Raw genomic sequence first — 16,192 nt, 5'->3', positions numbered from 1 at the left:
TGGTCTGCTCACCTGCCTGACAGCCATGTGTCAAAGGCATCCTGGTCGGGGGGGCCCTGGGTCCATCCCCACCGCCCACTCCTGCCTTGGAATCTCTGCATTAGATCTTTTCTCCAGGAAATATTTATTGTGGCTTCTGGGGCCAGCCCTGGGCTGGCCACCAAGGTGAGAGAGATGAGCAGGACGGGCCCAGACCCTCTGCCTGGGGAGCCCGCGGTACAGCAAGTGGCTCCTGTCAGGGCCGCCTGAACCACCCAAATCCGGAGCTGGCTGCTGGAAACTTCATTTCCTCAGGGCCTCCCCAGGACGGACCCCGGCCCCTTCCTCTCTGAGGAGCATGGGAGTGCTGAGCCCAGTGGGTTGTCTTCACTGGATTTGAAGTCCCGGTTCTAGATGGCAGCCTAGGTGTGGCCCTGGGAGAGGCTCTTCTGTGGGAAACGGGGTCGGCCCAGCCTCTCCTGCCCCTCCCCCCCGCTCGCTCCTCCTCTTCCTCTCCTGGGCCACTTTCAAGATGGACCCGCTTCTTCCAGGCCCGGGCTGGGAGCAGGCAGGTGGACTAGGCCTGGGAGAGGGAAAATGTGTGCCCCTACCTGGGCAGGGGGGCTGAGAGCTCTCAGGACCCCAAGATGCAGACGGAGCACCCACTGTTTCCCTGATTCAAGGGCACGCTGCCCGAACTGGCAATGTCTGTTCCTGGGACCTCTGTTCCAGACACCCCAGTGTGAGTGCTAGGAGGCGGGAGGGAGGGAGGGGCTAGGACCATGGGGGAGGGGGTAGCCTTCACCCTTTCATCTCCCACTCCCAGTGTCCCTAGTGTGCAGGCCTGGTCTGGGAGGCCCCTGGGCAGCTCTCCCAGGGGGCTGCACTGTGCGGTGTGTGGAGTGGTGGAGACCCGGGCAGGAGGGGTCCTGTAGCCTCTCCTCCTGGGGGTGTGAGGAATGAGTCTGTGGAGGGAGGGCTCCCCCCTCCCCCATGTGCACCTGAGGCCCCTCCTGAGGTCCAGGTCAAGGCTGGCCTTCAGGGGAGAGAGGGGGCTGGGTTCACTGTGTGCAGTCTCGTGTGTGTGTGTGTGTGTGTGTGTGTGTGTGTGGCGTGCAGGGAGTCGCCAGGAGGCAGCGGAGAAGCAGGCTCAGGGAGCCAGCGGTTCCCTGTGTGCTTGGCCCCAGGCGCATGGCCGCGGGTGCTGGTGCCAGCGCAGCATGTGCAGGGCCAGGGCGCGGGTGCGAATGCTGGGAGCAGGAGTGGGTGCGAGAGCGTGTGCAGGGCGCGGGCGCCGCTGTAGGTGCAGGACTCAGGTGCGTGTGCGGGTGCGAGTGCAGGGCGAGATTGCGGGCGCGGGGAGCGTGCAGGGGGCGGCGGGCGGGGCGGGCGCGGCGGCGGCGCTGACAGCGTCGCCCGCGCTCCCCGCGCGTAGGTGTGCGGCGCGCTCCTGGCGGGCACGGAGCGCGCAGATCTCGCGTGCGCTCGCCGCCCGGCGCAGCCCAGCCCGGCCCCCGCTCGGCGCCGCGAGCCGAGGTGTCGCCCGCGCCCGCTCCCGTGTCGCCGCCGTGCCCGCGAGCGGGAGCCGGAGTCGCCGCCGCCCGAGCGCAGCAGAGCGCACGCCAAGCCCGTCCGTCGCCGCCATGGCCACCACGGTGACTTGCACCCGCTTCACCGACGAGTACCAGCTCTACGAGGATATTGGCAAGTAAGAGCCGTGGCGCGTGCGGGCCGGGCCGGGGACCCCGGAGGGCGCCGCGCTCCGAGGGCCGGGACCCTGGAGACACAGATCCTCTGCGCCGCCGGCTCCGGGTGCACTGCGGCCCCGCGCGACCCCGGCTCCTCCCGGCTCCGAGCCCGGAGCGCACGGCCCCGCGCGGCCCCGACCCCCGGGCCCCCGGGGCCCAGCCGCCGGACCTCGGCGCGCGCGGCCCTGCCGGGCCCTGTCCAGTGCGACCGCCCGGCCGGAGGCCCCGGCTCGAGGCGCGGGGCTCGGCGCAGCGGGGGCGGCAGCAGGTGTCCCCGGAGCGCCCGGCAGACGTGACGCATTTGGCGGCCGGAGGTCGGAGAGGAGCGGCGCGCGGGGGCGGCCGCGGGGCCTGGAGCGCGGGGGAGGGGGCGGACCTAGCCGGGAGGGTCGTCCCCGGCGCGAGCCGTGCTGTCCCCACCCCCAACAAGCGGCTGGGCGCGGGGGCGGCAGGACTTGCTCTGCGCCTGCTTCTCCGCGTGGCTCCATCCGCGCGGGGGGTGCCAGCTGCGCTCCGTGCCGCGTGGGAACAGCCTCTGCTGTGGGTGCCCAGGGGAATCGGGGTTCTGGAGGATTTTCCCCCAGATCCTTCTGGAAAGAGGAGTCTGGAGAGCTGGGGGCTGAGGTCAGGGAGCTTGGATCAGGTCACTGGGGTGAAGATGAGGGCGTGAGGTGGGAGCCTGGGGCTTCAGGGTCATGGAGGCAGGTGGGGGCTGGATTCTGGAGAGTTGTTTGCGGGGAGGTGATGGGAGGGACTTTGAAAGCTCGTTTCAGGTAGGGCCTCACCGGGGAACAGGTGGCTCCTGGGCTTTGCTCGCCAGCAGGAGCCGTGTAGGGCCCTAGACCTGCCTCTGCCGCCGGGCTCTACCCCGAAGCGGGTCGGCGGCTCCTCTCTGGCCTGCGGGTCTCCACTCTGTGCATCAGGGTGGCTGCACCTGGCATCTCCACGTCCGGCTCCAGAACTCCTGAAGCCCTGGCTCCAGCCCGGCGCGGCCAGAGCCCCGTTCTCGTCCATCCTCCTCCAGCCCACCCCCGTGGAAGGGGCGCTGGCGAGGTTTCCTCTTACTCATCCAGCGGCAGATCTTTTTTTTCCTTTTATTAAGAAACGTCTGTGGTGATACCTTGTGTTGGCGAGGGATGCTGATCACTGATAATTGTGGGCGCGAGCTGGGAGGAGTGCGGGGGGGTGTGAATTCCCCAGTTCCCCCTGCACGTGGGGGACGATGCCAGTTAGGCCTGGGGGGTGCTGAGGGAGTGGGGTGGAGTGGAGAAAGCCCATCGCAGGGTGCGGGCAAGGCTGGGCCCTGGGGACCCCAAAATTCCCTTCCCTCAGGTAGGGGCTGGTTGAGTGCCTGTCCCCAAGGCAGGGGGACCTGGAGAGCCGAGAAGGGGTCCAGCACACAAACTGTGTGCATCCCGGAGGCCCTGAGGAAGCTTCCGGGGCATGTCTGGGAGCAGGCCTGTGAGGACAGGTGACGGGCTGGTGGTCCTCAGGTGGGAGCAGGTGGTTGTCCGAGGCAGAGGGCAGCAGTGGGGGGAAGGTTACCCCGTTCTAGGGGACCTTCTTGTCGTTTCTTTGCTTGTGCCCAGGCCCTCCCACCAGGCGCCCCTGGGCCCTTTGGCAGACATGCCTCTTCCCGTTCACCCCGTCTCCTCAACCTGAAGCTGGCTCTGCTGACCTCTCCTTCGCTTTTCTGTGAATCTCCCCGGGCCAGCGGCCCTGTAGGGTGGTCAGACCAACCTCGGGCCTCCGGTTCCAGCAGCAGCAACTGGTTATTCTTGTCGCTGCCGTCCACACCCACACTGGGGGATGGAGGTCCTTGGGGCTGCCCTCGGGGAGGCCGGGAGGGGTGGCGGACCCTGCAGTGGAGGCCAGGCTCCTCTCCAGTCGGCAGGAACGTGAGCAGCCGCGGGAAGGGAGCTGGGGGCTTGGGGTGGGAGTGGGTGAGGAAGCCTAGCTGTCGGGGGGCCCAGGGGCCTGGGAGAGGAGGGGAAGACACCCCACCAGCTGGGCCAGCCCAGCACCCCTTGGCGGGGCCCCCAGGCACCAGGCCCAGTGTGGGATGCCCAGGGGCCTGTCACAGCCCTGCTGGGGCGTCGCGGGGCGGGGGAGGAGGCTGGGCCAGTGCAGGGTGAGCTGCAGCGGGGCAGGTGGTCAGGAGCGAGGGTTAGGTCTCCGCCCGGGGCTGAGGTCCGCAGTGGCCATGTCGGTGGTTGTTGACAGTGCCTGGCCGGCCTGGGGCACAGTTGGTGTTGCTTCCCGGCCCAGGTGGATGCGTCCAAGTTTATTTAAAGCTGCAGCCCCTGGCACCAGTCAGGCGACACTGAACTCCCTGCCCGGGAAGGGCCGGGCCACAGGCCCACAGCTGCTCTCATGACGCGGTCACCGGCCTGTCCCTTCCCTGCCCTGTCCCCTTCTCCACCTGTCCCACCCTCGCCACTGCTGCCTCTGCGTGGGATCGTTCCCTGGGGACCTGGGCTTCAGGTCCGAGGGCCAGGAGGAGCTCTTTTCTGGGGCTCTGCCCTTCCTTGCCCGGCCAGGGCAGGGCTCCCCGACACCAGCCTGGAGGCCTAAGTCCTGGGTCAAGAGTCACCTTGAGCCCCAGACAGTCACAGGTCAGGGCGGTGAAGCCCTCGGCCCAACACGGACCGGCTAGCAACAGGGTTTAAAATGTTTCCATATTGGATAGATTTTTTTAAATGGAAAAAAACTTCCAGGAGTAGTAAAACAAACACTTGTGTCTCTTCTACCAGGACTTGGAAACTGTTCCTCTTTTGTCATTTTGGCTTTAAGTCCTTTATTTTAAATTGCAAGAAATAAAGTGTTACAAAGAAATGTTAAGGAACCATTGTCCTCCAAACCGACTGTCATGCATTTGGAATTTATCCTGCCAGACTCTTTTTGCTTCATTTACGCACAGATAGAAGGATCGCCAACTAATACATAGGATTCTTTGGTGTGTTTTCTTTAAACTTTACATAAAAATTTGGGAACTTGCTTTTTCACTCAGCTTAGTCTTCTGGGCATCTGTGCATGGGGACACATTCTGACCTTTCGCTGCTGCTGGTGTGCAGTGACCGTAGTATCTGTAGTACGTCGTGCTGCCTTCCTCATGGCAGTCTCGGTGTTTCCAGCGTTTCTCTCTTCCACTCCCGCAGCGGGTTTGCTGGCGCGCAGGTGTGAGGGTTTCTCTAGGGTTTGTCCCTCCTGCTGGGGGTGCCAGTGGGGGTCCGGGTATTCTCTGCGGCTCCCCTGGGCCCACTCCCTCCGGCCCCCTCCCCGGGCTCGGTGCCAGCCGGATTTGTCTGGCTGTTTGTTGGGTAGGAAGCAGTCTTGCATTTTGTGTTCAGGCTCCCAAAGCTTCCACTTTGGGGAGTCACCCCCTTTAAAATATGAGTGGTTCCCCCCGGGGAGAAAGCAGCTCCCACACGGCTTTGGATACAATTCAGCGGTTCATGGACCCCCTCCCCTTGGGGGAAGGTTGTAACAACCTCTGAGGGGCTCATCACTTCGAACATTTGATTTTATTTGATTCGAGTTGCCGGGGAATCCCCCCTCCCCTCTGCCCCCATTTTATAGGTATAGAACTGCAGCTCAGGAAGGGTGGGCAACTTGCCCTGGCAGCCGGGAAGGCCCCCACCTCCAGCCCAGGGCACCCCTGTCCCTCCCAGCTTCCCCCGAACCTCAGCTAGGCCCCGAGCTGACCTTGGCATGTCCTTGGCTCCATCCAGCGTGCCCCAGTCGGGGGAGAGCAGGTCCTGTCCCGGAGGGTGACCCCTCGCCGGGAGGATCGCCATCGACCTTCCGTGCTTTCTCAGCGTCCTCTCAACTAGCGAGCGGCCTGCTAAGTAGTTAATAGATAAACTCAGGAAATTCAGAGCAAATCGACTGTGAGCCTCCTGAGCTCCGAAGCCTGGTTGCCAGGGAAGACAGGACTCAGGTGGGGGAGGAATCGCCGTGTTTGCTTTCTCCGCCCTCGGGCACATTGGGTGCTTCCTGCCCCAGGGCCTTTGCCAGTGCTGTTCCCTCCTCCTCTGATGGCCACACAGGTCATCCCCCTGGGCTGCTCAGCGAGGTCCCCCTGCCCCCTTCCCGCCTCCTGCCCCACTCAACCTCTCCCCACTTCTGTCTTCCCCTGTCACTTGGCACCATCTGACACCAAGGTGGGGGGCAGGTCCTGCCCACAGTGGGGTCTCCTGCACGTGTGAGGAAGGGATGAGTGAACCCGGTGGTCTCTGTCTGCTAGGCTGGCCCCCAGCGCTGGAGTCTGGATGCCTAATGTAGGGTATTTAGAGAAGAAGTCGCACATGTTGAGGCTGCTGTGAGATGCACATGAAGGTGAGGCTAGTTTAGTTACTATTGAACGGTATTTTTATACCATAACCTACTTTGCTGAGAGCTAAGAATATATCTTGCGCTTGCGAGTTGCACTCTTTCTCTGCTGGTAACAGTTAAATGGTGCTTATTACATTAAGGTGCTTGATCTGTGAAATAGGTACCGTGATCACTCCCAGTTTGCAGAAGAGGTGCCTGAAGCTCAGAGAAGCTCCACACGGGGCCAGGGTTTGAATCCAGGCAGTTGACTCTGGAATCCACCTTCTGCTTCTCTCAGAAGCTCATGACCCTACTCCATTCTGTGTTTTTAAAATGCTGTTATTCCACTGGCTGACTCATGGCCCGCTTGTGGTCTCCTCTGACCCTGGGCTCCTCAGGGCCTCACCTGTCCTTAGCAGGCTGCTCACCAAGCCTTCTTTGTGCTTTTCCAGCACAAAGGCACTACCTTATGGTTCCTTTTTGTAAAAACGTCATTTCCTTTGGTCATCCCTCTGTGACAACCAACACTGTTCCCATTTGAGGCCGGCAAGGCTTGAAATTTTATTTTATTGATTAAACAGACAACAAGGATAGTATCTTATAAAGAAAAACCAATACATAAGTTTGTGCAGTAAATGTGACTTCTACCCTCAAGTTTCCTCATCCCCCAGAGGAACCTGGACTGTCTATTTTTTTTAAAAATTTTATTTATTTATTTATTTTTGGCTGTGTTGGGTCTTCACTCCTGTGCGAGGGCTTTCTCTAGTTGCGGCGAGCGGGGGCCACTCTTCATCGCGGTGCGTGGGCCTCTCACTATCGCGGCCTCTCTTGTTGCGGAGCACAGGCTCCAGACGCGCAGGCTCAGCAATTGTGGCTCACGGGCCTAGTTGCTCCGCGGCATGTGGGATCCTCCCAGACCAGGGCTCGAACCCGTGTCCCCTGCACTGGCAGGCAGATTCTCAACCACTGCACCACCAGGGAAGCCCCCTGGACTGTCTATTTTAATGTCAGTATAAGGATATATGTGTGTGTATATAGACGCAGGTATGTATACTGACACTTATACACGTCACACGTATGGTTTTAAAAACACGGATGCAGTCGCCATATTTGTGATTCTGCAGTTCGTTTGCCTCTAACACTTTTTCCTGGCGCTCCCTCCGTGTCAGAGGGACTTTTCTTACAGCTAAGGGCCTGCCAGTTCCCTTAGAAGCAGCGATGGGTGTACAGGTGGTACCATATTTTTAGAACCAAACGTGGGGCCCCGTGAGCACGGCAGAGGGAAGAGAGGATGCTGTGTTTGAAATTGGGGCTCCCAGGGTTATCAGGAACGCATGATCGTAGTGGATGAAGGGACACTTTTGTTCTTGGTGGGGCACAGGGGTCTTGTTCAAAAGACCGTATTCCCCTCCTTTTTTATTTTTTTTTAAATTTGGGGGATCCCCCAAGAGCCTAGGGGAGAGAGATGCCATGTCGGATTTTCTTTCTTCTACTTAAAACGAAATTCTAGCAGAGCTGGTTCCCTTAGAGAGCCCATACTGAGCTGCCTGGAATTTACCAAGTGCTTTAATAAGAAAGACCAAGGGGGGGAAAAAAAAAGGGAAAAAAAAGAAAAAGAAAGACCAAGGGGAGGTGACATGAACGGCGTCTGCTCCTTGGAAACATCTTGTTCCTCCCACTGCTCTCTGTGGCCACCTGGTCCACGGCAAGAGACGTGGCCTTTCTGGAGATGTCAAATATATTTTCGAAATGTTTAATTCCCTCTCTCTCCCTCCCTCAAAATGGAATCTGATTTGGTTATTTTTAAAGCATCTTTCATAGCTGCAAGTCACTTTGTTAGTGTAGAAACGTAAAAATGCATTATGTATAACTTGGTTTTCCAAAAATTATCATACTGGCATGTTACATAGAAATGTATATTTTATTCATATAAGGATCTGAATCTATTTAAAATCTATTTAAAATGAAGACATCCTAGTGGTGCTCCTAGGTGCCTAACTTTCTGGTGGCCTTTGTCTCCTAGGTTAGAGGGTCACCAGCTCGTTCAGTGGCCGCAACTCCTGGTGGACATAGTTCTTTTAGCATTGACATAATGATCCTAAAATAACTGAAGTTATGATTCTTTGTTAAGCCAGATACAAGCATTTGTTGGATTCTGGAACAGATTGGCAATAGCCGGGCATAGATTTAAGAACATTTTTTTGGAGGACGCATAACCCACGCTGTTCTACGGGCCTAATTTGAGAACTACCACCTTTCCCCGCTTTATGAGCAGCCAGTGGGCACTGGGGGGAAGAGATGCTGCGACCGTTACCACGAAACGGGAAGCGTGTCCTGTCCTCGGAGGTAACGCCCGCCATGGCGTCGGGCACATCCAAGTCGGTGCCCGTTTTCAGCGAGGAGCCGAGGGGCAGCCCTTGCCTTCCTGTCACTCAGCCCACGCTGAATTCCAGGGCTTAGAAGCATGCCCAGTGCACAGTGGGCGCCCAACAGAGTGGCTTCGTGTCACCCTCTAAAAGATGGGAGCCTTGTAGGTGGCTGGGGGAAGAAGGTGCTGGTGGTCTCGGAGGTCCTCAGTTGCGCGGCCTGAGTGGCCATCTGTCTTGTCACCTGACGAAGGGTGGCATGACTTAGGTGCTGGCCACGGAGCTTGATGCCAGGGGGTCTGCAGCGTTCTGCCCGTCTCTTAATAAAGTTCTTCACGTGGCTTTTGTTCTTGTACATTGAGGTGCAGCCTGATTTTCAAAGCCGTTGTTTCGATCCAGGCCGTCTGTTAAGGGCTTTCTGGGTGAAGAAGTCCGGTCTAGTTAGGAACTGCACCTGTTGAAGAAGGCGATCAGGGCGGTGGGTCCCAGCCCCCGGCTGCACCTGGCAGACCCCACCCCAGACCAGCTGTATCAGACACGAGGAGGACGGTGGTGATCCAGTGGGCAGCGCAGACACAGATCCTGCAGGGGCCTCTGCACCCCAGGCCAGGCCCCCACACCTGCTCCCTCTCTGGGCTCTGTGAGAGCCTCACCTGACCACGCGTTTGGAATTTGCCTTCCTTTTTCTGAACACTCAACGAAATTACCCCCTGACCCTATCCAAGTCACCTGGAGCAGGCCTGTCCAGAAGAAACAAAACTTAAGCCACAAAGGTCAGGCACAAGTGCAATTCAAACTTTTCTAGTACTTACAAAAAACTAAACAAAGAAACGGGTGAAAAGAACTTTAATAGTATACGTATTTAAGTCAGTTTATCCAAAATATTATTTCAACATGTAATCAATACAAAAATTATTGTTCAGCTATTTTATATTTTAAAAAGTGTTATGTTTTTGAAATCTGTTGTGTGTTTTACACGTACGGCACACCTCAGTGTGGACCAGCCACGTTTCAAGTTCTTAGGGCTGCGTGTAGGCAGTGGTCACTGTATTGGACAGCGCACAACTAGAGTTTCAAGGTCATTTCTATCATTATTATTACTATTTGCAACTTTTCTGGTTTCTTTTGCTCTTCGCACATTCAGCAAGTCTGCCTGCACCCTGATCATTTGCCAGGCATTTTCTGGGTGCTTAGGAAACAGTTAGTGAACAAAATCGAGGGTGCCTGCCCTCTTGGAGCTTATACTGGTGGCAGAGGCAGGTAATAAACATTAAACAAATTATATGATCAGGTTCTTAGGTGATTAATACTTCTGCTCTGGGAATAATTAAGGAAACTCAGGAGTGCCAGTTAGGAAGGTTGTAGTTATAAAAAAGGTGGTCAGGCCAAGGAAAAGGAGAGAAGCCTCAAATTGCTAAAATCAGGAATGAAAGAGGGGACATTACAACTAATCTTATAGAAATAAAAGACGATAAGGGAATTCTATGAACAATTGTGTGCCAAGTTAGAGATAACCTAGATGAAACAGACCAATTCTTAGAAAGACACAAACGACTGAAATTGACTCAAGAAGAAATAGAAAATCTGAATAGACTTATAACAACTAAAGAGATTAATTAATAAATTAAAAGTTTTAAAATGTCCTACAAAGAAAAGTCCCTCAGGCCCAGATAACTTCACTGGTAAAGTCTATCAAACATTTAAAGAAGAATTAATACCATTCCTTCAAAAACTTTTCCAAAAAATAGAAGAGGAGGGAATTCTTCCCAACTCATTCTGTGAAGCCAAGAACTACCCTGATACCAAAACCAGACAAGGACATCTTAAGAAAACTACAGACCAATATTCCTTATGAATATAGATGCAACATCCTCAACAAAATGCTAGCAAAACAAAACTAGCAGCATATAAAAAGGGTTCACTATGAGCGCGTAAGATTTATCCCAGGAATAAAAAGTTGTTTCAAGACACAAAATTCAATCAACGTGATATGCCATATTAACAGAATAAACAAAGAAACTATATGATCATTTCAATAGATGCAGACAAAGCATTTGACAAAATCTAATACTCTTTGCTGCTAGAAACACTCAACAGACTAGGATTAGAAAGGAACTTCCTCAACTTGATAAAGTGCCTCTATGAAAACCCCAAAGCTAACATATTTAATGGTGAAAAACTGAATGCTTTCTCCCTAAGACCGGGAACAATCAAGTATGTCAGCTCTCTCCACTTCTATTCAACATTGTACAGGAGGTTCTAGCCAGGACACTTAGGCAAAAAAAAAAAGAAATAAAAGGCACCCAGATAAGAGAGGAATAGGTAAAACTACCTCTGTTTACAGATGTCATGATCTTGTATAGAGAATATCCCAAGGAATCCCTGAAAAAGCTACTAGAACTAAAAAATGAATTTAGCAAAATTACAAGATACAAGACAAAGATACAGAAATCCATTATATTTCATTATACTAGCAATGCTCAATCCCAAAATAAAGTTAGGAAAAGCAATTTCGTACAACAGTCTAAAAGAATAAAATACATAGTAAGAAATTAACAAAAGGTAATACAAGAGTTGAATGTTGAAAACTACAAACTACTGTTGAAAAAAATTAAAGAAGATCTAGATAAATGGAAAGACATTTTATGTTCATGGATCTGAAGACTTAATTTTGTTAAAATGGCAGTACACTCCAAGTTGATCTACAAGTTCAGTGTAATACCTATCAAAATTTCAGCTGCCTTTATTTATTTATTTATTTATTTATTTATTTATTTATTTAGGCTGCACCGGGTCTTAGTTGTGGCATGTGGGATCTTTTAGTTGCAGCATGTGGACTTCTTAGTTGCCGCATGCGGGCATCTAGTTCCTTGACCAGGGATCGAACCCGGGCCCCCTGCATTGGGAGTGTGGAGTCTTATGGACTGGACTACCAGGGAAGTCCCTCAGCTGCCTTTAAAAAAAATAAGTAAAAATAAAATTCATATGGAACAGCAAGGGACCCAGAAGAGCCAGATGATCTTGAAAAAGAACAAAGTTGGAGGACTCACACTTCCCAATTTCAAAACTAACTGTACAGCTACGGCAGTCAAGACAGAGTGGGTATTGTCTGGCATAAAGGTGGGCATAGTGTGGCAAGAGGAGAAACACATAGATCAGTGGAATAGGATTGAGAGTCTAGAATAAACCCATACATCAATGGTCTGTGTTGATTTTTTGAAAAGGATGGCAAGACAATTCAATGGGGAAAGAATAAGGGTCCGTTCAACCAATGGACAATTGCATATCCGCATGCAAAAGAATGAAGTTGGAACCCTACCTAACACCAGATACAAAAGTAGATGTACTAGTGGACAGTAAGCACACAAGATGCTCAACATCATTATCTCAAAATGGCTCATAGACCTAATTATAGGAGCTAAAACCATAAAATTCTTAGAAGAAAACTTAGGAAGCTATCTTTGTGACCTTGGGTTTGGCAACGGTTTCTTAGGTACAACACCATAAAGCACAAGCAACAAAAGAAAAGTAAATAAATTGGACTTAATTAACATTAAAAAACTTTTGTGTTTTAATGGACACCATCAGGAAGGTGAAAAGACAACTCACGGAATGGGAGAAAATATTTGCAAAGCATATATCTGATAAGGCACTTATATTTAGAATATTTTAAGAACTCACTACCTAACAGTAAAAAGACAAATGGCCCAATTCAAAAATGGGCAAAGGACCTGAATAGACATTTCTCCAATAAAGATATACTAATGGACGATAAGTACATGAAAAGATGCTCAACATCTTTGGAAAATGCAAATCAAAATCGCAATGACATCCCACCTCACTTCCACTAGAATGGGTAGAATCAAAAAGACAGACAATGCCAAGGATCGGTGAGGATGTGGAGTTGGAACCCTCATGTACTGCTGGTGGGAATGTAAAATGGTGCAGCTGTTACGGAAAACAAGTTGACAGTTCCTCAAAATGTTCCCTTCCTAGGTATGTACCCAAGAGATATGAAAACAAATATCCAAAGAAGACATACAGATGGCCAATAGGCACATGAAAAGATGCTCAACATCGCTAATTATTAGAGAAACGCAAACCAAAACTACAATGAGGTATCACCTCACACCGGTCAGAATGGCCATCATCAAAAAGTCTATAAACAATAAATGCTGGAGGGGGCGTGGAGAAAAGGGAACCCTCCTACGCTGTTGGTGGAAATGTAAATGGATACAGCCACTGTGGAGAACAGTACGGAGGTTCCTTAAAAAACTAAAAATAGAGCTACCATATGATCCAGCAATCCCACTCCAGGGCATATACCTGGAAAAGATGAAAACTCTAATTTGAAAAGATACATGCACTCCAGTGTTCATAGCAGCATTTACAATAGCCAAGACATGGAAACAACCTAAATGTCCATCAACAGATGAATGGGTAAAGAAGATGTGGCACATATATAGACAATGGAATACTGCTCAGCCATAAGAAAGAATGAAATAATGCCATTTGCAGCAACATGGATGGACCTAGAGGTTGTCATACTGAGTGAAGTCAGTCAGACAGAGAAAGGCAAATATCATATGATATTACGTACGTGGAATATGTGGAATCTTAAAAAATGATACAAATGAACTTATTTATAAAACAGAAAGAAAATTAACAGGCACAGAAAACAAACTTATGGTTACCTAAGGAGGAAGGAGTGGGGGAGGGATAAGTTAGGAGTTTGGGACTGACAGATACACACTACTATATATAAGATAGGTAAACAACAAGGACCTACTGTATAGCACAGGGAACTATATTCAATACCTTGTGGGAAAAAAAACCCCATATATCCACACAGAAACTTGTTCATAGCAGCATTATCCACAATAACCAAAAGGTAGAAACAACCGAAATGTCCATCAACTGATGAACGGATAAAGAAAATGTGTTATATCCACACACTAGAGTATTATTCATGCATAAAAAGAAATGGAGTACATTATGGCTTGTGGTGCCTGAGGGCAGGGTCCAAAGCGCCGAGGCCAAGCTGCAGTGAGCCATCCCCCGTGTTCTTAGCCCCAGCCTTCGCTCCGTCTCACACTGGGGCACCTGTCACTGTGCCCAGAAGCCGCTGAGAGCCGCCTGGGAGCCGGAGGCTGGAGACTGGCGTGGGACAGACAGCAGGGGGTGAGAGGCCGGGAGGGGACACCCGCAAACCTCTCCTCTTACTCCCCCAAGTCCTGGTGTTTCATTTACCATGGTCTGGACTGGCTTTGGGTCCAGAGTGGTCTCAGAGTGGACACAAGGCCATGGCGGGACACAAGAGGCCGCATCCCCACCCTGCCCCCGGCCCGGATCGTGCGCCTGGACACAGTTCCGGAAGGCACCATCCTCGCGCCCCTCTCCTGGCCCTGACTGGGGGAGGGGTTTGTGCCAGGATGGGTGCTGGAGGGTGAGGCCCCTCTGGGAGCAGGAGTGGTGGGTCCCAGCGGGTGTGGTGACGGGCGTGCGTGGCAGAAGGGGACAGGCTATCAGCGCGATTGGCAGTGATGGGAAGGGCTCGAGTGTGGGTGGAGACCAAACCCCGAACCCCGGGCTCCCAGATTCTGGGACGTCTGGTCTCCTCCTTCCCGGACCCGCACACCTCCGTCACCGCCTCGGCTGGGTGCTCGCCCTTCTTTCTCCCTTCCTCCCCGCACCTCTCCTTACCTCCTCTTCTCCTTAGGCCCCTTCGCCAGGCTCCCGTGTCTCCCACTCTTTCTGTCCCCTGGGGCACCGTCCGGGCTGGGCTGTGACCCCCTCTGGCCTCGTCCCCAGCTCCCTGGCCGAGGCAGACCCAGGAACCCGTGAGCCCCTAGGAGCAGGGCCTGGCCAGGAACCCGGCAGACAAGTGCCACACGGGGTGAGGGCCCTCCAGCGCCTTGTGAAGACCGGTGTCGGGGAGGACACCACCTCAATGCAAGCTTAATGCCTCAAGCTCGGGGTCCCACTTCTAGGGACCAGTAGGTGCCTTGGCTTCCGAGCTCTGCCCCTGGCGTTGCCCCACATGCCAGGGCTCCACTTGCTTCTGTCCTCAGTGACCCCCTCGGGACTGTCCCATCCAAGACTCCTGGGCCGGAGCCTGGGCGCTGAAGCCAGGGCTCCGGTGTCCCAGTCGTTCCAGCGTGGGCTGGGCCCTGGCGTCTCCTTGTCTGTGCTCTTTCCTTCCTCGAGGGTCTGTGGCCCCTCAAGGCTGGGGGTGGGGGGTGCCTCAGAGCAGCAGTGAGACTTCTGGGGCGCAGAGCGTGGTCCCTGAAAGGCGGTGCTTTTCACAATTCAGGCCTGAGAGTGGGCGCGTTCGTATCCCTCCATTTTTATTTTCTGATCCGTGAACAAATGCTCATCTTTACCGCTTGCCTGCGGGTCAGGCTGCTGAGGTTGGCCTGTCCTGGGGGAGTTTAACCTCTCTTGTCCACTTCAAGCTTAGACTTTTCTTTCCTTCCTCCTTCAGCTGTGCCCAGGCTCTTCCTGGTGTGGTGACCGACGGGTCTTCACCCCATTTGGCTGGCGGGACCCCGTGGAGCAGAGGCTGGGGGGCTGGCTTGGTCCCTCCGTTCCCCTTCTCCTCTCCTTTCTCCCCTCACTTAAAGGATGCTTAGGGGTCTCTCCTGATGCTGTCTTGGGGACGCCTTCTCCTACCTCCCCATCCTCAGGCTCCTCCGCGCTGAAATGCAGGTGATTCCTCCCTCTGGATCGAGCTGTCATCTGAGCTCCACTCCCCTCTGCTTTCCCATGACCTGTGTCCCTCCGCCCCGAGGGACGGTTGGCGCTGGCACTGGGTGGGGGGCCAGGGCTCGGCTTTGCTGGGGACTTCTGTGCTCTCACCTCTCAGGGTGCGTGGGGTCTTCAGCCTCGGTCCCCACTGGGGCGCAGTCTGCGTGGACCCCCCTGCACCCGCTGCACCCAAATCAGCCTGGGGCTCCTGGACGAGTGGACACTGAGGCCTGGGCTCTGTGCGGCAGAGGCAGCAAGGTGGGTCCTTCCCAGCAGGAGGGGACAGTCGAGAGTGTGCCGAGACGGGGAGGCTGGGTCGGTGCTGCACCCCTGGGCAGGGTCTAAGGAGGGTCACCTCTTAGAGCCTCAGTCTCCTCATCTGTGAAAGGGGTGTGTCATCATGAGGTGAGTCACGCACGCAGTGCAGGGAGCCGGCCACGTGGCCACCCTTCCCAGGGCAGGGCAGGGAGGGCAGAGCCCGTGCACGGCTGCCCTGTGTCCCACCCCAGGGCCAGAGGCCTCTGACACTTCAGCTTTCCCTGCACTGTCTCTGGGGCCTGCGGCTGGGAGGTGGGGGGAGGAGGGGCCAGGGTGACCATTAAGGAGGACACAGCTCAGAACCGAAGAGGGGGCCCTCCAGGACGCCCAGTGCAGTGTGGTTGGCACTGTGGTCCGGCCACTTTTCTGTGCCCAAACCAAGGAGGGCGGGGTGGGGTGAGGAGGGCACCCATGGGTGAGGCAGTCGTCTCCTGTGGGGGGTCTCTGCCGCGGCCTGACCCGCAGAGCGGCGACCCTGCCTGTGCCTGGGCCCTGACTGGGCCCATCACGGCTGCTCGTCCCTTTCAGCTCATGGCTTTCTGTCTGGGATTGTTATGCTTTTTTTTCTCGAAATTTTTCTTGTTTGTCAGCAGAGGTTAAGGTTTGATTTGTCACGTGGTTCCAAAGGCGCTCTTTTTAAAAACCTGATTTTAATTTTAATTTTTTAATTAATTAATTTATTTATGGTTGTGTTGGGTCTTCGTTTCTGTGCGAGGGCTT

The 16,192-nt window shown here is 54.0% G+C and overlaps 1 protein-coding gene across 13 annotated transcripts in view; it reads left to right on the top strand.

Annotated features, from left to right (window-relative positions):
- Window positions 1–1,461: 1,461 nt before the first annotated feature.
- CAMK2B (calcium/calmodulin dependent protein kinase II beta) overlaps window positions 1,462–16,192 on the top strand; it is a 93,705-nt gene continuing 78,974 nt past the window's right edge. For 6 of the 13 annotated variants that reach the window (XM_057550016.1, XM_057550015.1, XM_057550020.1 and 3 more), the window contains exon 1: window positions 1,463–1,687. In XM_057550016.1, coding sequence (XP_057405999.1) covers window positions 1,623–1,687 — 65 coding nt within the window. In that variant the 5' untranslated portion in view covers window positions 1,463–1,622. Of the gene's footprint in view, window positions 1,688–16,192 lie in introns of all 13 variants that reach the window. The other 7 variants (XM_057550025.1, XM_057550024.1, XM_057550021.1 and 4 more) reach the window with 3 other exon arrangements.

Source organism: Balaenoptera acutorostrata, chromosome 7 (assembly GCF_949987535.1).
Source record: "Balaenoptera acutorostrata chromosome 7, mBalAcu1.1, whole genome shotgun sequence".
NCBI classification, from domain to species: Eukaryota; Metazoa; Chordata; class Mammalia; order Artiodactyla; family Balaenopteridae; genus Balaenoptera; species Balaenoptera acutorostrata.
The sequence above is the reverse complement of the archived record's forward strand: the minus strand, read 5'-3'. Positions and strand labels throughout refer to the sequence as shown.